Genomic DNA, 18,222 nt, shown 5'->3' on the forward strand with positions numbered 1-18,222 from the left:
TCAATGTCCATCGTAGCCTTAGACACAAGTATTATAAAGAGTGGTTATGAAAATGTTATAGAACTGTTACAAAGTTGTTATTTATAAAAACAGGACATTTCTTTTTGAGCTCCCTCTCCCAAAATAAAGAGAAAAAAATAAAGGCGACACTGACTAAATCGATGTTTGTTTCCTAGAACATTCTTGTGATTGCAGGTAAATGGATGAAAGCACGATCCGTGTACCGTTCGTTCAATATCCGAATTTAAACAACAAATACGGATACCATTTGGATCTGTGGATATGATCATGCACTGACTGAAAATGTGTCAATTATAGCCTACTAGTGTACATACATAATTTCAGTCTCATCATCAGATGTATCAGACAAGGCAAACTCAATAACTGCTTGGTAACATTCCATGCATGCGTATTGGAGGAATTAACCGGCCTATAAAACTCACTCCCACCACTATGTGTTCTTATTCTTGTCACTCCATGTTTCTACTCCGGCGTTATCCACAATCAGAGGAGAATATATTTTTTTACATTTTTGTGTGAACTGGTAAGCCCATTTTTTTCATTAAAAATGACCAACGATAATATCAAAATATTTTAATATCAAAATGTTGCTAAATGTGTTATTGTAACTTTAAAAGTAACAATGACTTTGATTGAGAGTCATTAGTACAATTCTTTATTTTAAATACATCCCCCTTGTAAACTGATCTTCAACATTATAGCACAGTCAACGTCAGTTGAATACTGTATATAGCATATTGGCAAATTATTTTTGACAGGTTGGAAGTAACAAGTGTTTGTTCACCTGCCCTAACTCACTTATTTTTTTGTATCACTCACAGGGTTTGGTCTAAAAGAGGGGAATTATGATCACTCTTTCACCTGTACCCTTTGTGTCTGGGCTGTGTATAGGATTTCTGTCTATTCAATACTTTGTTTACTTGGACACCAGCACTGCAAAACCAGCTGTTTTCTCACTGGGTTACTCCAGTGGAGTTCATTATGACAAAAGGGTTCCAAGACACATACTCTCAGGTAATTGACTTCTGAATATCCATTCACTGCATTTTATTTGTGGCTTTCTTAATCCCAATATTGTAATAGAATGTTATTAATCAAAAACGAATATAAACAAATGCGTTGAGGTTTTCTCCACTTCCTATTAATGTGTAAGGTCTAAGTCTAAGTAGAAAGCTTTTTTTGTGTGTGTGTGAGAGAGAATCTTCTAACATCTGTGATTCCTGAAAGAATTCTGGTTCCAAGAGGCCAGTGGATTAGAGCACAGTGTTGGGAACACTACTGTTAGGGGTTTGATTCCTGCATAGGCCACATGCAGTTGTTTCAATGACACAACCAAATACTTTGGATAATAGCATCTGCTAAATCAGAGTTTCCCAAACTCGGTCCTGGCCCCAACAAAAAAATGTGGGTGCTCTAGCACAACACAGCTGATTCAAATACAGTGCCTCCAGAAAGTATTCACACCCCTTGACTTTTTCCACATTTTGTTGTGCTACAGCCTGATTTAAAATTGATTAAATTGAGATTTTGTGTCACTGCCCTACACACAATACCCCATAATGTCAAAGTGGAATTATGTTTTTAGACATTTTTGCAAATGTATAAAAATGTATAAAAAATGAAAAGCTTAAATGTCTTGAAAAGTTGAAATGTGTTTAAGAAGTCACATAATAAATTCATGGACTCACTCTGTGTGCAATAAGTGTTTAACATGATTTTTGGTACCTCAGTCGAGCTGTGAAGTTCAAACATAGATTCAACCACAAAGGCCAGGGAGGTTTTCCAATGCCTAGCAAAGAAGAAAAACCCAGCTATTGGTAGATGGGTAAAAACTAAAATCATTGAATATCCCTTTGAGCATCGAGAAGTTATTAATTACACTTTGGATGGTGTATCAATACACCCAGTCACTACAAAGATACAGGCGTCCTTCCTAACTCAGTTGCCAGAGAGGAAGGAAACGGCAAAATGTTGGAATATTGCTGTGAAGACTTGCTTCCATTAAGCCACAAGAGCATTAGTGAGGTAGGGCACTGATGTTGGGCGATTAGGTCTGGTTCACAGTCAGCGTTCCAATTTATCCCGTAGGTTTTAGATAGAGTTGAGGTCAGGGCTCTGTGCAGGCCAGTCAAGTTCTTCCACACCGATCTCGACAAATATTTATTTCTGTATGGAACTCGCTTTGTTCACAGGGGCAATGTCATGCTGAAACAGGAAAGGGCCTTTCCCAAACTGTTGCCACAAAGTTGAAAGCACAGAATCATCTAGATTGTCATTGTACAGAATGTACATATGTAAGGATAAAGTGACTAGTCAACAAGATAGATAATAAACAGTAACAGCTGTAACGTTTGCTTCCAACTCACACGCTCAAACATGTAGATCCCCTGAACGCAGCGCACTTTCCAGCTCACACTCTCAACACACATAGATCCCCTGAACGCAGCTCACTCTCCAGATCCCAATCACCTGTTCACACACCTGTATGTCATTATCACACACTATTTAGTTCAGTTCTTTGCACCCCATCATTGTGAGGTATTGATTGTTTTGTGTCACACTTCTACTTGGAGTGCTGGTTTTACTGTAATTTAATCCTCCCATGTATGATAGTTTTGGCCTGCCTCACTAAAAATGCGTTTTGCCTATTACCTGCCTGTACCTAAGCCTATCGAATTTCCTGTTATCAACCTATTGCCTGATCTCCCGGATGACATTACTAGCCTTTTTCCCTGTCTGTACTGTTGCCTTTTTGGACCCCCCGTGTATGACCTTCTACCTTCCCCTGGACCCAGCTACTTGCCTCCTCCTGTGGTTGTTTACAAATAAACACCTGCTGTGCCCTGCGCATGAAACCAGCTCTCTGTCTCCCATTGTGTTCATGACAACAGCAGTATATGTGATGAGTGAAAAGAGTTGCAAAAAGGGTCAATGCATATAGTTAACCAATAGCTACCCGGACTAACTATTTAGCAGTCTTACGGGGGTAGAAGCTGTTCAGGGTCCTGTTGCTTACAGACTTGGTGCATTGGTACAGCTTTCCATGCAGTAGCAGAGGGAATAGTTCAGACCTTTTAGGGTCTTCCTCTGACACCGCCTGGTACAGAGGTCCTGGATTACATTTACATTTACATTTTAGTCATTTAGCAGACGCTCTTATCCAGAGCGACTTACAAATTGGTGCATTCACCTATAATATCCAGTGGAACAACCACTTTACAATAGTGCATCTAAATCTTTTAAGGGGGGGGTTAGAAGGATTACTTTATCCTATCCCAGGTATTACTTGAAGAGGTGGGATCTCAGGTGTCTCCGGAAGGTGGTGATTGACTCCGCTGTCCTGGCGTCGTGAGGGAGCTTGTTCCACCATTGGGGTGCCAGAGCAGCGAACAGTTTTGACTGGGCTGAGCGGGAACTGTGCTTCCTCAGAGGTAGGGAGGCGAGCAGGCCAGAGGTGGATGAACGGGGAGCTCGGCCCCAGGCCAGAGGTGGATGAACAGGGAGCTCGGCCCCAGTGATGTAATGGGCTGTACACACTACCCTCTGTAGTGCCTTGGGGTCAGATGCCAAGCAGTTGCCATACCGAGCCGTGATGCAGCCTGTCAAGATGCTCTCAATGGTGCAGCTGTATACCCTTTAGAGGATCTGAGGGCCCATGCTAAATCTTTTTAGCCTCCTGAGGGGGAAGAGGTGTTGTCATGCCCTCTTCATGAATGTGTTGGTGTGTGTGTGAACCATGATTATTCCTTAGTGATGTGGACACAGAGGAACTTGAAGCTCTCAACCTGCTCCACTACAGCCCTGTCTATGTGGATGGGTGCGTGCTTGGTCCTCTGTTTCCTGTAGTCCACGATCAGCTCCTTTGTCTTGCTGATGTTGAGGGAGAGGTTGTTGTCCTGGCACCACACTGCTAGGGCTCTGACTTCTTCTCTGTAGGCTGACTCATCGTCATCGGTGAACCGGGCCTATCACCGTCGTGTCGTCGGCAAACTTAATGATGGTGTTGAAATTGTGCAAGGCCACGTGAGACGTGGGCGAACAGGGAGTGCAGGAGGTGTCTAAGCACGCACCCCAGGACCGAGTTTGGGACACCATGTGCTAATTGACCACACTTTTTATTCATTATTTTTTAAATGATCTCTTTCAGATGAGGACAGGAGTGTTGCAGCCAACCTGTCCCAAAATGTACGACTACTATGTTGGATCATGACTGGGCCTAAGAACCTGGAGTCCAGAACCAAACACATCCGGGCCACCTGGGGCAAACGATGCAAAAAAACCCTCTACATGAGCTCAGAGGAGACAGAATTCCCCACGGTGGGGCTCAACGTAACTGAGGGACGAGACCAGCTCTACTGGAAGACCATCAGAGCCTTCCAGTACATCTACCAACACCACCGCAACGACTACGACTGGGTCCTCAAAGCCGACGATGACACGTTCGTGGTCATCGAGAACCTCCGACACACATTGTCTAAACAGGACCCGGAGAAGCCTGTATACTTTGGGCGAAGGTTCCACCCGTTCGTCCAGCAGGGTTACATGAGTGGTGGAGCCGGCTATGTCCTCAGTAAAGAAGCCGTCAGAAGGTTCATCAAGGGATTCGACACAGGGAAATGTTCCCACTTCTCCATCATAGAAGACATGGCTCTAGGGAAGTGTATGGAGACTATGGGTGTGGAGCCGGGGGACTCCAGAGATGTGAAGGGAAGGCAGACGTTTCATCCCTACCCACCAGACATGTACTTGATCAAAGAGCCGCCCAGAAAACGGCCCTGGTATCTCTTATACGACCACTACAAACCAAGAGAGGTAAGCATAGCCTAACCCTAATGAAGTGGACACTTACATCAAGTATAATCATACATACCATTCTATTCAATTATATTTTCAGCTGTGTGCGGGTGTGATACTTCCTCAATCATGTGTAATGTATATTGAGAGGTGTCATAGATGCTTTGGGTTTGGCATTCAAAGTGTTTTATGATTGAGTAACTACAGTAAATATTTACTCATGGATTTACTCATGGCATTGTACTTATTATAAGTAAGTAGCAAAGCTTGTGCGAGCCGGAAAGGCTCTTAAGACAAAAGCCTATATCTTGTTACTGTAGCGTGAGGCAGCATGATGTACAGGGCCTTATATAAACACTTGTATAATGTTTTATACAGGCTTAATACAGCAGTTGGTATACTACCTAAATAAGCCTTTCTTAAAGTATGGGTCGCGACGTGTCAGTGTAAATGTATAATTATTGATTTGGCCAAGTGCATCTGCTTCTCTGCTCAGTTTGGCAGCTGCGCGAGTTTGAGAGGAGATGCCCGTGTGCTTCGCGGTTTACCGGATCTTTTTTCTGCAGTTTTCTTGAAGATCACTCCGCGACCCACCCGATGCAGCGCTGTCGTTCAGGCAGCAGATGATCCGCGGTTAGCCATTGACTCTTCATTCCCAATCACTCACCGCTGTTATCAAATGGACTTATGCTAGTCACAAGTTCTGACTGAGCTCAATTGTCATGAAATGCATATACAGCGATGAGTTTCTCTCTTTTTCATACAAACTTATAACGAGGAGCGCCCACAATGTGTTTTGTGTGAGGAAGTGCTTAGTAATGAGTCTCTCATGACGAACAAATTAATAAAACGACACGTCCTGACCAAACATCCACAGCATGATGGTAAACCCAGTGAGTTCTTTCAGAACAGGACAGAATGCTTCAGGAAACAGTGCTTCGACAGTGGAAAAGTAAGTCAACTAGCAAGGCATTGTTGTCATTTTATAACAGGTGATGAGAAGCAGAAATAAGGGAGTACTAACTCTCATAGTAGTAGATGTGAGTTTCTCTTTCATACAATCCCCTGGCCTTGTACACTGCTAATAGCTAACATTCGCCAAAGCAAGCTAGCTACCAGTGCAACCCAGTAACAGCACAGATGATGATGAAAAATGATCAGGCCTACTGTACACCTTACTGTAGAAATGATTGTTGAAAAAACTAGTCTAGGTTGGAACTGTTGCTGTTAAAATACAATAATAATTGTTATTCTTAACTGGAATAAACTGATTGAAGCAAGATGCTTTTTGAGGCAAACACACTCAATACAGTTCTGGGTTGTTCATCAACAGCAGGAAGCGGTCTCCTGCCTGACTGAGAAAGCAGTAGATGTTCTGGTCCAGTTTGGCACCACATACCTATGCGAGTCAGGGTTCTCAACTCTGGCATACTTAAAAAACAAGTACAGAAACAGTTTGAAGGCTGAGCATGACCTCAGTGTTGTACTGTCAAAAACAGAGCCCAGAATAGACATGCTCATTAGGACTGCTGTGTGTTTTCTGGCCTACATCTGTGTGATGTGATCAATCAGTTTATTCCAGTTCAGAATAAAACATATGTATTGTATTTTAACAGCAACAGTTTCAACCTAGACTTAACAATAATTTCTACAGTAAGATGTACAGTAGGCCTGATCATTTTTTTTAATCTGTACTGTTACTTAGGGTTGCACTATCAGAAAGCCTGTGTGTGTTCTGTTATTCGTCTGTGTGATGTGATCAATCCGTTTATTCCAGTTCAGAATGAAAATTATTTATTGTATTTTAACAGCAACAGTTCCAACCTAGACAGATATGTAAGAGTGTTTTTAATGGGGGAAAATTAACATTAATATATATTTATATGGATATTTAATTTCATTGTTATTTGTTTTTGTCTATATTGCATTTGTTTTAGGCGTAAGTGCAATGAGATGTACTGATATGTATGTATAGTTGCACATTTTCCTATGCTTGGGTCCCAGGAAAACACAGAATTTCTCATTTGGGTCCCAGGCTGAAAACGTTGAAGAACCCTTGACCTAAACGACTATTTATATACTTAATCAGACTGTCGTTCTTCTTTCTCCCAGGGCCCAGAATGTTGTTCAGATCACATCGTATCATTTCACTACATCTATCCTGTAGAGATGTACACGCTGGAATACTTCACCTATCATCTACGGCCCTATGGATACAAGTACAGGTACAACCCTGATGCTGCAGCAGCTGAAATTGAGAGTAACACCACCACACCTGTCTCTGCTTAACACAGAGATATCACAGACAGACTACTGCACTGAAGAAAGAACTTATTTCTGTGTCATGTTTAAATGCCGAAACAACAGCCTGACATTGCTCAGCTTACCAAAGAAAGTGGCAATGAGACTAAGGAAATGGAACCACTATCAAATTCATTGACATGGTAGTTTTAAACATATTTTGAAGCTATACATTGTATTTGTTGTCTATGTAAACAAACATGAACAATAGAGTTACAGCTTTTTTGTGACAGGGTGAGACAGTTGTACTAAGTTGAGTTCATTCTGTTGATAGAGTTTCACATTTCCTTCTTTGCTTTTGTTATACAATGTAAAAAATATCTATTTTACAGTCGAGTGTTCATTTTTTCCAACTTACAGTTAAACAAAGGTTAACATGATATTTTGTTAAAATGAAAATAGAAGTATGTACTTAATGGGTTCTACAGATTTATGGAGGTCTAGTAAAATATTAAATTCAGATTGATAGCTAAAGATGACATTTTGACAAAGTTCAGTACACAACAGATCATTTTATGTTATGAGACTCCTGACCTGTGAGAATCTGTTCAGTTCAGTGTTTTTGGTGTGGAAGTTAAGGTGTCTTTTAATGGACAATTATTTGAAGCAACACAATGAGTAAAAACAAGGGTGTGAAAATATAAAAAATATGAACTGGTTGAATATTTGTACAGTACAGGGGGTGGTTCACAGACTACATAAAGAACACAATAGAGAAATAGAGTATACAGGTCCTCTGGAGCATCAGTGTAGCAGTGCTGTCGTTCGCCTGAGCTTTGGTCAAACTGTAACTGATATAGAGACTGTGTCCCAATTCTCCACCCTTATCCCAAAGTATGCACTTACATACTCCACATCCTTGGGAGAATTGGGATGCAGCCATAGATAGATAGGAGGCCATGTCCTCAGTGCATCCCTCTGACATCAACATTGGGAAATGTGCAGGCTTTGTATCCGGCCCAACTCTTTAAACAAAGCACCACTGTCTGTTACATGCGAGAACTGGTTGTGAGAACTGGTTTTGTAACATTATGACGTAATCTGAACAAGGAAACAGATCTGAGTCTGCCATAGACAAAACATTTATAGTGGGTGTATGGAAGTGTGAAGAAATCCATGTACAGATAAGACAAAGAGCAGCATACTCTCCAGGGCTGTGCCAAGATACACAGTTTAACAAAGACTGTCATCAACATCAAGCTAATTTCAAGCTATCAAATTATTAAATAGTCATCCAGGGAGTATCAAAATATAACTTTTCCCCAAATGTAACTTTAAACAGGCCACGCAGTGAGCATAGTTGGGATGTGATGAGACATTATCTATAACGTTTAAAGAGTTTACAATACTGCAACTATGGTGACTGCTTTACATGCAATGCATTTTCACACTGTTTAAACTCAAATACTTACATTTTAAATAATCGCTGCTCTCTCACAGACGTCATAAACCAAAGGGTTATATAAAGGTTTTTAACATCATCGAGTTAATGTCAAAGCAGTTTTGGCCCTGTTCCATGCCGATCTACAGAAATCAAGACATCCCCATCACAAACCCCTTAAGGGGCTCTTCATTTGTGTTGTTAGAATAGATCCCTTGTCTGTTCTTGCCACACTCTGATTGGGTTCACCTGTCTTTGTGCTTGTCTCCACCCCCCTCTAGGTCTTGCCCATCTTCCCCATTATCCCCTGTGCATTTATACCTGTGTTCTCTGTCTGTTTCCAGTTCGTCTTGTCAGGTCTTACCAGCATGTTTTCCCGTCTTCCTGTTTTCTCAAGTTTCTGTTAACTAGTTCTGACCAGCCTGCCTGCCGTTCTGTACCTGCCTGACTCTGACCCGATTACGAACCTCTTCCTGGCCTAGACCTGTCTTTTGCCTGCCCCCTGTTTGGGTCAATAAACATCTGTAATTCTAGCTGTCTGCATCTGGGTCTTATCCTGAGTTCTGATAGATATTTTATCAATGTATTTAGATAGGCCTATGCTATTTGCATGGATTCCATTTTGAATTGACTGCTATGAGTGTCAGTGTAAATAAAACTTAACTAGAACCATATACTAGGCAGTCTAGCATCTAGTCTTAAACTTGATCTAGAGTCTTGAACTTGATCTCGAACCACATACTGGGCAGCGTCATGAAGTCGTCTATCAGGTACACGTGCTCCTCATCTGGGCCAGAGGTGATAGCAATCATCTCAGCCTGGAATTCTGCTTACAGCGGGCCTTTCTTATTTACCACTCCGATGACAAACATCTCAATGCTGGCGGCGTCCTCAGGCTGCACTGCATCACACCGGTCTGCCTGCCCATCGGTTAGTACCACGGCGACTTTATGAACACCGGGCCGCGAGGCCTGGAACAGCTGGTTGGCTCTCAAGATGGCACTACCCATAAAGGTGCCCTCGCCCAGGTATAGCATCTTCCTCACCGCAGTCAGAGAAATTACATAGATTGACAGACAGACAGATATACCAGTGGATGAATGAATGAGTGTAATTAACATCAGACAGAAAACTATAATTTGTGTGAGATTGAGGCCATCAAGCTTAGATTGTAGGATGGCCTGGGTGTTAAGCATGGCCCAGTTTAGGTCACCTAATAGCACGAGCTCTGAAGATAGATGGGGGGCAGTCAATTCACATATGGTGTCGAGGGCACAGCTGGAGGCAGAGGGTGGTCTATAGCAAGCGGCAACAGTGAGAGACTTGTTTCTGGAAAGGTGAATTTTTAGAAGTAGAAGCTCGAATTGTTTGGGTACAGACCTGGATAGTAAGACAGAACTCTGCAGGCTATCTCTGCAGTAGATTGCAACACCGCCCCCTTTGGCAGTTCTATCTTGGCGGAAAATGTTATAGTTAGGGATGGAGATTTCAGGGTTTTTGGTGGTTTTCCTAAGCCAGGATTCAGACACGGCTAAGCCATCCGGGTTGGCAGAGTGTGCTAAAGCATTGAGTAAAACAAACTAAGGGAGTAGGCTTCTAATGTTAACCTCTTACATCTAGACGTTCCGCTAGCGGAACACCTGCTCCAATATCCAATGATAGGCGTGGCGCGAATTACAAATTCCTCAAAAATACAAAAACTTCAATTTTTCAAACATATGACTATTTCACAGCATTTTAAAGATAAGACTCTCCTTTATCTAACCACACTGTCCGATTTCAAAAAGGCTTTACAACGAAAGCAAAACATTAGATTATGTCAGCAGAGTACCAAGCCAGAAATAATCAGACACCCATTTTTCAAGCTAGCATATAAATGTCACAAAAACCCAGAAGACAGCTAAATGCAGCACTAACCTTTGATGATCTTCATCAGATGACAACCCTAGGACATTATGTTATACAATACATGCATGTTTTGTTCAATGAAGTTCATATTTATATCAAAAACCAGCTTTTTACATTAGCATGTGACGTTCAGAACTAGCATACCCCCGCAAACTTCCGCCGAATTCACTAAGAATTTACTAAATTACTCACGATAAACGTTCACAAAAAGCATAACAATTATTTTAAGAATTATAGATACAGAACTCCTCTATGCACTCGATAGGTCCGATTTTAAAATAGCTTTTTGGTGAAAGCACATTTTGCAATATTCTAAGTACATAGCCCAGGCATCACGGGCTAGCTATTTAGACACCCGGCAAGTTTAGCACTCACCAATATCAGGTTTACTATTATAAAAGTTTGATTACCTTTTGTTGTCTTCGTCAGAATGCACTCCCAGGACTGCTACTTCAATAGCAAATGTTGGTTTGGTCCAAAATAATCCATCGTTATATCCGAATAGCGGCGTTTTGTTCGTGCGTCCCAGACACTATCTGAAATGGTAAATCAGGGTCGTGCGCATGGCGCAATTCGTGACAAAAAAAATCTAAATATTCCATTACCGTATTTCGAAGCATGTCAACCGCTGTTTAAAATCCATTTTTATGCAATTTTTCTCGTAAAAAAGCGATAATATTCCGACCGGGAATCTCCTTTTAGCTAAACAGAGGAAAGTAAACAAAGCTTTCGGTCGACGCGGGCACGAGCCTGAGTCTCACAGTACTGTAACCAGCCACTACCCAAACGCGCTACTTTTTTTCAGCCAGAGCCTGCAAAGCCACGATTCAGCTTTTTACCGCCTTCTGAGACCCTATGGCAGCCGTAGGAAGTGTCACGGGACAGCTAAGATCCTCACTCTTCAATAAACAGAGACAAGAAGAACGACACCTTGTCAGACAGGCCACTTCCTGCCTGAAACCTTGTCAGGTTTTTGTCTGCCAAATGAGTTATGTTATACTCACAGACACCATTCAAACAGTTTTAGAAACTGTAGGGTGTTTTCTATCCATATGTAATAAGTATATGCATATTGTAGTTACTGGGTAGGAGTGGTAACCAGATTAAATCGGGTACGTTTTTTATCCAGCCGTGAAAATACTGCCCCCTAGCCATAACAGGTTAACATGCATGAAACCAAGGCTCTACGGTTACAGAAGTCAACAAATGAGAGCACCTGGGGAGTGGAGCTAGGCACTGCAGGGCCTGGATTAACCTCTACATCACCAGAGGAACAGAGGAGAAGTAGGATAATGGTACGGCTAAAGGCTATACAAACTGGCCGTCTAGCACGTTCGGAACAGAGAGTAAAAGGAGCAGGTTTCTGGGCACGATAGCATAGATTCAAGGCATAGTGTACAGACAAAGGTAAGGTAGGATGTGAGTACATTGGAGGTAAACCTAGGCATTGAGTAATGAAGAGAGAGATATAGTCTCTAGAGACGTTTAAACCAAGTGATGTCATCGCATATGTAGGAGGTGGAACAACATGGTTGGTTAAGGCATATTGAGCAGGGCTAGAGGATCCACAGTGAAATAAGACAGTAATCACTAACCAGGACAGTAATGGACGAGGCATATTGATATTAGAGAGAGGCATGCGTAGCCAAGTGATCATATGGGTCCAGTGAGTGGTTGAGTAGGCTGGGGACACGGCGATTCAGACAGTTAGCAGGCCGGGGCTAGCAAGCTAGCAGTTAGCAGACCGGGGCTAGCAAGCTAGCAGACCGGGGCTAGCAAGCTAGCAGTTAGCAGACCGGGGCTAGCAAGCAAGCAGTTAGCAGACCGGGGCTAGCAAGCTAGCAGTTAGCAGACCGGGGCTAGCAAGTTAGCCAAAGGGCCTTTGGGGGACATCGCGATGGAGTTAAGTCTGTTTTTGCATCTTCGTGCGGTGACGTCGACAGACCAGTCATGGATTAGTAGGGTTCCAAGTAGCTCTAGGTAGCTAGCAGTTAGCAGAATGGGCCTTCAGCGGACGTCACGCCTGAGGGGCCTGTTGGAATCCTCGGGCAGATTATGTCAGTATTCTAGTCGTAGAGGATGACAAATGAGATACATATTTATTGGTTAGATATTTCATACATAAATTAATAAATGGTTTGCTAAACAAATCCTCGGAGGCTATCAGGACACAGGCCTATGCCATTCTGCCTGTAAGGCCATTTTAATTGCAGAATCCAGAATTCTGACTCTGAGACCCATACTGAATGTCAGAATAAGGTGTCTAGTCTCACTCCAGATACAGAGAGAGCCAGTACCTGTCACAAAATACCTGTTGGATAAGTGTGTGTGTATGTATGTGTGTGTGTCTAACATCATTTACATTTACATTTAAGTCATTTAGCAGACGCTCTTATCCAGAGCGACTTACAAATTGGTGCATTCACCTTATAATATCCAGTGGAACAACCACTTTACAATAGTGCATCTAAATCTTTTAAGGGGGGGGTTAGAAGGATTACTTTATCCTATCCCAGGTATTCCTTGAAGAGGTGGGGTTTCAGGTGTCTCCGGAAGGTGGTGATTGACTCCGCTGTCCTGGCGTCGTGAGGGAGCTTGTTCCACCATTGGGGTGCCAGAGCAGCGAACAGTTTTGACTGGGCTGAGCGGGAACTGTGCTTCCTCAGAGGTAGGGAGGCGAGCAGGCCAGAGGTGGATGAACGCAGTGCCCTTGTTTGGGTGTAGGGCCTGATCAGAGCCTGAAGGTACGGAGGTGCCGTTCCCCTCACAGCTCCATAGGCAAGCACCATGGTCTTGTAGCGGATGCGAGCTTCGACTGGAAGCCAGTGGAGAGAGCGGAGGAGCGGGGTGACGTGAGAGAACTTGGGAAGGTTGAACACCAGACGGGCTGCGGCGTTCTGGATGAGTTGTAGGGGGTTTAATGGCACAAGCAGGGAGCCCAGCCAACAACGAGTTGCAGTAATCCAGACGGGAGATGACAAGTGCCTGGATTAGGACCTGCGCCGCTTCCTGTGTGAGGCAGGGTCGTACTCTGCGAATGTTGTAGAGCATGAACCTACAGGATCGGGTCACCGCCTTGATGTTAGTGGAGAACGACAGGGTGTTGTCCAGGGTCACGCCGAGGCTCTTAGCACTCTGGGAGGAGGACACAAGGGAGTTGTCAACCGTGATGGCGAGATCATGGAACGGGCAGTCCTTCCCCGGGAGGAAGAGCAGCTCAGTCTTGCCGAGGTTCAGCTTGAGGTGGTGATCCGTCATCCACACTGATATGTCTGCCAGACATGCAGAGATGCGATTCGCCACCTGGTTGTCAGAAGGGGGAAAGGAGAAGATTAATTGTGTGTCATCTGCATAGCAATGATATGAGAGACCATGTGAGGATATGACAGAGCCAGGTGACTTGGTGTATAGCGAGAATAGGAGAGGGCCTAGAACAGAGCCCTGGGGGACACCAGTGGTGAGAGCACGTGGTGCGGAGACAGATTCTCGCCACGCCACCTGGTAGGAGCGACCTGTCAGGTAGGACGCAATCCAAGCGTGGGCCGCGCCGGAGATGCCCAGGTCGGAGAGGGTGGAGAGGAGGATCTGGTGGTTCACAGTATCAAAGGCAGCAGATAGGTTTAGGAGGATGAGAGCAGAGGAGAGAGAGTTAGCTTCAGCAGTGCGGAGAGCCTCCGTGACACAGAGAAGAGCAGTCTCAGTTGAATGCCCAGTCTTGAAACCTGACTGATTAGGATCAAGAAGGTCATTCTGAGAGAGATAGCAAGAGAGCTGGCCAAGGACGGCACGTTCAAGAGTTTTGGAGAGAAAGGAAAGAAGGGATACTGGTCTGTAGTTGTTGACATCGGAGGGATCGAGTAGGTTTTTTTCAGAAGGGGTGCAACTCTCGCTCTCTTGAAGACGGAAGGGACGTAGCCAGCGGTCAAGGATGAGTTGATGAGCGAGGTGAGGTAGGGGAGAAGGTCTCCGGAAATGGTCTGGAGAAGAGAGGAGGGGATAGGGTCAAGTGGGCAGGTTGTTGGGCGGCCGGCCGGCCGTCACAAGACACGAGATTTCATCTGGAGAGAGAGGGGAGAAAGAGGTCAAAGCACAGGGTAGGGCAGTGTGAGCAGGACCAGCGGTGTCGTTTGACTTAGCAAACGAGGATCGGATGTCGTCAACCTTCTTTTCAAAATGGTTGACGAAGTCATCCGCAGAGAGGGAGGAGGGGGGAGGGGGAGGAGGATTCAGGAGGGAGGAGAAGGTAGCAAAGAGCTTCCTAGGGTTAGAGGCAGATGCTTGGAGTTTAGAGTGGTAGAAAGTGGCTTTAGCAGCAGAGACAGAAGAGGAAAATGTAGAGAGGAGGGAGTGAAAGGATGCCAGGTCCGCAGGGAGGCGAGTTTTCCTCCATTTCCGCTCGGCTGCCCGGAGCCCTGTTCTGTGAGCTCGCAGTGAGTCGTCGAGCCACGGAGCAGGAGGGGAGGACCGAGCCGGCCTGGAGGATAGGGGACAGAGGAAATCAAAGGATGCAGAGAGGGAGGAGAGGAGGGTTGAGGAGGCAGAATCAGGAGATAGGTTGGAGAAGGTTTGAGCAGAGGGAAGAGATGATAGGATGGAAGAGGAGAGAGTAGCGGGAGAGAGAGAGCGAAGGTTGGGACGGCGCAATACCATCCGAGTAGGGGCAGAGTGAGAAGTGTTGGATGAGAGCGAGAGGGAAAAGGATACAAGGTAGTGGTCAGAGACTTGGAGGGGAGTTGCAATGAGATTAGTGGAAGAACAGCATCTAGTAAAGATGAGGTCAAGCGTATTGCCTGCCTTGTGAGTAGGGGGGAAGGTGAGAGGGTGAGGTCAAAAGAGGAGAGGAGTGGAAAGAAGGAGGCAGAGAGGAATGAGTCAAAGGTAGACGTGGGGAGGTTAAAGTCACCCAGAACTGTGAGAGGTGAGCCATCCTCAGGAAAGGAACTTATCAAGGCGTCAAGCTCATTGATGAACTCTCCAAGGGAACCTGGAGGGCGATAAATGATAAGGATGTTAAGCTTGAAAGGGCTGGTAACTGTGACAGCATGGAATTCAAATGAGGAGATAGACAGATGGGTCAGGGGAGAAAGAGAGAATGTCCACTTGGGAGAGATGAGGATTCCAGTGCCACCACCCCGCTGGCTCGATGCTCTAGGGGTATGCGAGAACACGTAGGCAGACGAGGAGAGAGCAGTAGGAGTAGCAGTGTTCTCTGTGGTAATCCATGTTTCCGTCAGCGCCAGGAAGTCTAGGGACTGGAGGGTAGCATAGGCTGAGATGAACTCAGCCTTGTTGGCCGCAGACCGGCAGTTCCAGAGGCTGCAGGAGACCTGGAACTCCACGTGGGTCGTGCCCGCTGGGACCACCAGGTTAGAGTGGCAGCGGCCACGCGGTGTGGAGCGTTTGTATGGCCTGTGCAGAGTGGAGAGAACAGGGATAGACAGACACATAGTAGACAAGCTACAGAAGAGGCTACGCTAATGCAAAGGAGATTGGAATGACAAGTGGACTACACGTCTCGAATGTTCAGAAAGTTAAGCTTACGTTGCAAAAATCTTATTGACTAAAATGACGAAAATGATACAGTACTGCTGGCTGGTGGAGTAGGCTAGCTAGCAGTGGCTGCGTTGTTGACTTTGAACGTGTAGCTGGCTAGGTAACCTCGATAGTTTCAGTACTACCCCTTGTCATGATACAAAGCAACTTTGTAGCTAGCTAGCTAACATAACACTAATCAAGACGTCCTTGTAATGTATTTAGTTTCTACAATGCTGCTCGTCGGTAATAGTTGGCTGGGTTAGGAAAAATGGCGTCGCGGGGGACGGAAATAGCTGGCTAGCTGACCTCAATGGCTGGCTAGCTAACCTCGGTAATTACTAGACTACACAATTATCAAGCTATGACAAAGACAACTAAGTAGCTAGCTAGCTAACACTGCACTAGTCAAATCGTTCCGTTGTAAAGTATTAGTATCTACAGCGCTGCTAGTCGGTAACGGTTGGCTAGCTAGCAGTGGGTTAATGATGACTAGGTGTGTTGACTAAGTCTGGCGCCGCGTCGCGGCTGGCTAGCTCACCTCGATAATTACTCAAACTACACAATTATCTTAGATACAGAGACAGCAAAGACAACTATGTAGCTGGCTAACTAACACTAACACCGCACTAATCAAGTCGTTACGTTGTAATGTAATAGTTTCTGCAGTGCTGCTAGTCGGATTAAGTTGGCTAGCTAGCAGTGATGGCTAGCTAGCTAGCAGCTAGCAGTGTTGACTACGTTAGGATGACGAAGATAGCTAGCCTCGATATTTACTCTAATTACTCTAAACTACACAATTATCTTTGATACAAAGACGGCTATGTTGCTAGCTAAGAAGAATTGCTCAGATCAGACAAATCAAGCCGTTGTAATGTAGTGAAGTGTAATATTACCTGTGGAGCGAAGCGTAGTGCGACTGCTCGCTCCAAACATGCTTCATGACTGTTGTTGAGACCCAACGTCTTAGAGCAGGGGTCTCCAAACACCGGGCCGCGGACCAGTACCGGGCCGCACGGAAAGGATAAATACATTTTTAGCCAAAAGAGGAACCTGTGCTATCATTTTAGCTGTAGCCTCTCCTAAGAGTTCACGACAAATGTCCTTAGCAGCAGGTAGAATCAACTCCTCGCCAATAGTGAAAGGCTTCTTGGCCTTAGCAATACGGCTAGCCACCAAGTATGACGCTCTCAGTGCAGCCACGTTTGTTGATGTGTTGGCTTTCAAGACTTGCTTCTGTCCTTCTTGTTCACGTTTTCTTTGCTCAAAGAATTCAACAGGTTTGTCTTTAAGTGTAGGGTGATTGGATTCGATGTGCCGATGCAGTTGAGGGCTTCATTGCCTCGTTAGATAGCCTATCTCCACATACTACGCACAGGGGGCTTGGAGCACGCGAGTCACCTGTCACAATAAAGCCATATTTTAGGTAGGACATCAGATTTTCTATAGAATGAGGCTTTTTTCTTTCTGCAGTCTCTGTATTATCAACATCGTCGTTGGGCCTTTTATCTCCCATACTCCTTCCGAAGAAGCTCTCCAGCGACGTTTGTTTGTTTTTATTCATGTCAGGTAACGTAGCTAGCTAGTACAACGTTGTCAGACAACACAACTCACGAAGACTGATGAACTCGCAGCGCACGCATTACTCAAGTTCAAAGTCTGTAAACTGTTGTGGGCCTGACAGAGATATTAGAGTGGTGAGAAAGGGACCAACAGACCAACAGGCACCAACAGACACCAAGTTCAATGTAATTACTGCACAAATAGCCTATAATTGTATATAATTATTATTTTACCAATAAAAAAAGATATAATAATAATAATATTGATCCTTTCCGTGCGGCCCGGTAGCGAATGTCCGCGGCCCGGTGGTTTGGGACCGCTGCTATAGACTACAATATTATGCAAAGCTAGTGTTGATGATATTGAACATTTCTTTATTGTCGTTTACATTCTGTGCTACTGCACCCTTTAAGCCAGTGGTCACCAACTGGTCGATCGCGATTTCATGTGTCTGAAGGTACAAATCAAGTGCACTATAGGCCGACCGCTGGCTAATTGGATGGCTCAGATTACCGTGTCTGCATTAACATAGCAGGCGTAAAAGAAATTCACTGCAAAGTTGATACTGTGAGATTTCAAAACATTTAAAACCACGACTAGAGAGAGACTGTCAACGAACAGAGCAAAGAGCTTCTGTTTTTAAAAGTGAGTTTATGTTTAAGTTCTTACTCAGCACTGTCAACACCTTTTATTCAACACTTTTATAAGCCATAAAATGTGCA

General features: G+C 44.4%; 1 protein-coding gene across 3 annotated transcripts; it reads left to right on the forward strand.

Annotated features, from left to right (window-relative positions):
* Nucleotides 1-201: 201 nt before the first annotated feature.
* On the forward strand, nt 202-9,030 carry LOC123740261 (glycoprotein-N-acetylgalactosamine 3-beta-galactosyltransferase 1-like). 3 transcript variants are annotated; one of them, XM_045714103.1, is made up of 4 exons: nt 202-544; nt 843-1,035; nt 4,169-4,833; nt 6,928-9,030. In XM_045714103.1, exons 2-4 carry the CDS (start codon nt 867-869, stop codon nt 7,102-7,104), a joined length of 1,011 nt encoding a protein of 336 aa, XP_045570059.1. In that variant the 5' UTR covers nt 202-544; nt 843-866; the 3' UTR covers nt 7,105-9,030. The 3 variants fall into 3 exon arrangements, 2 of the variants coding, with proteins under 2 accessions (XP_045570059.1, XP_045570060.1); XM_045714104.1 differs by lacking the exon at nt 202-544 and having other exon boundaries at nt 691-1,035; XR_006768261.1 differs by lacking the exons at nt 202-544; nt 843-1,035; nt 4,169-4,833 and adding an exon at nt 5,366-5,767.
* Nucleotides 9,031-18,222: the final 9,192 nt, after the last annotated feature.

This window comes from Salmo salar, unplaced genomic scaffold, assembly GCF_905237065.1.
Source record: "Salmo salar unplaced genomic scaffold, Ssal_v3.1, whole genome shotgun sequence".
Classification (NCBI taxonomy): Eukaryota; Metazoa; Chordata; class Actinopteri; order Salmoniformes; family Salmonidae; genus Salmo; species Salmo salar.

Coding starts and splice junctions, on each gene's coding strand:
- LOC123740261 (XM_045714103.1), top strand. CDS start 867: ATGATCACTCTTTCACCTGTACCCTTTGTGTCTGGGCTGTGTATAGGA. Junction 1,036..4,168: donor TCCAAGACACATACTCTCAG/GTAATTGACTTC, acceptor GATCTCTTTCAG/ATGAGGACAGGAGTGTTGCA. Junction 4,834..6,927: donor ACCACTACAAACCAAGAGAG/GTAAGCATAGCC, acceptor TCTTTCTCCCAG/GGCCCAGAATGTTGTTCAGA.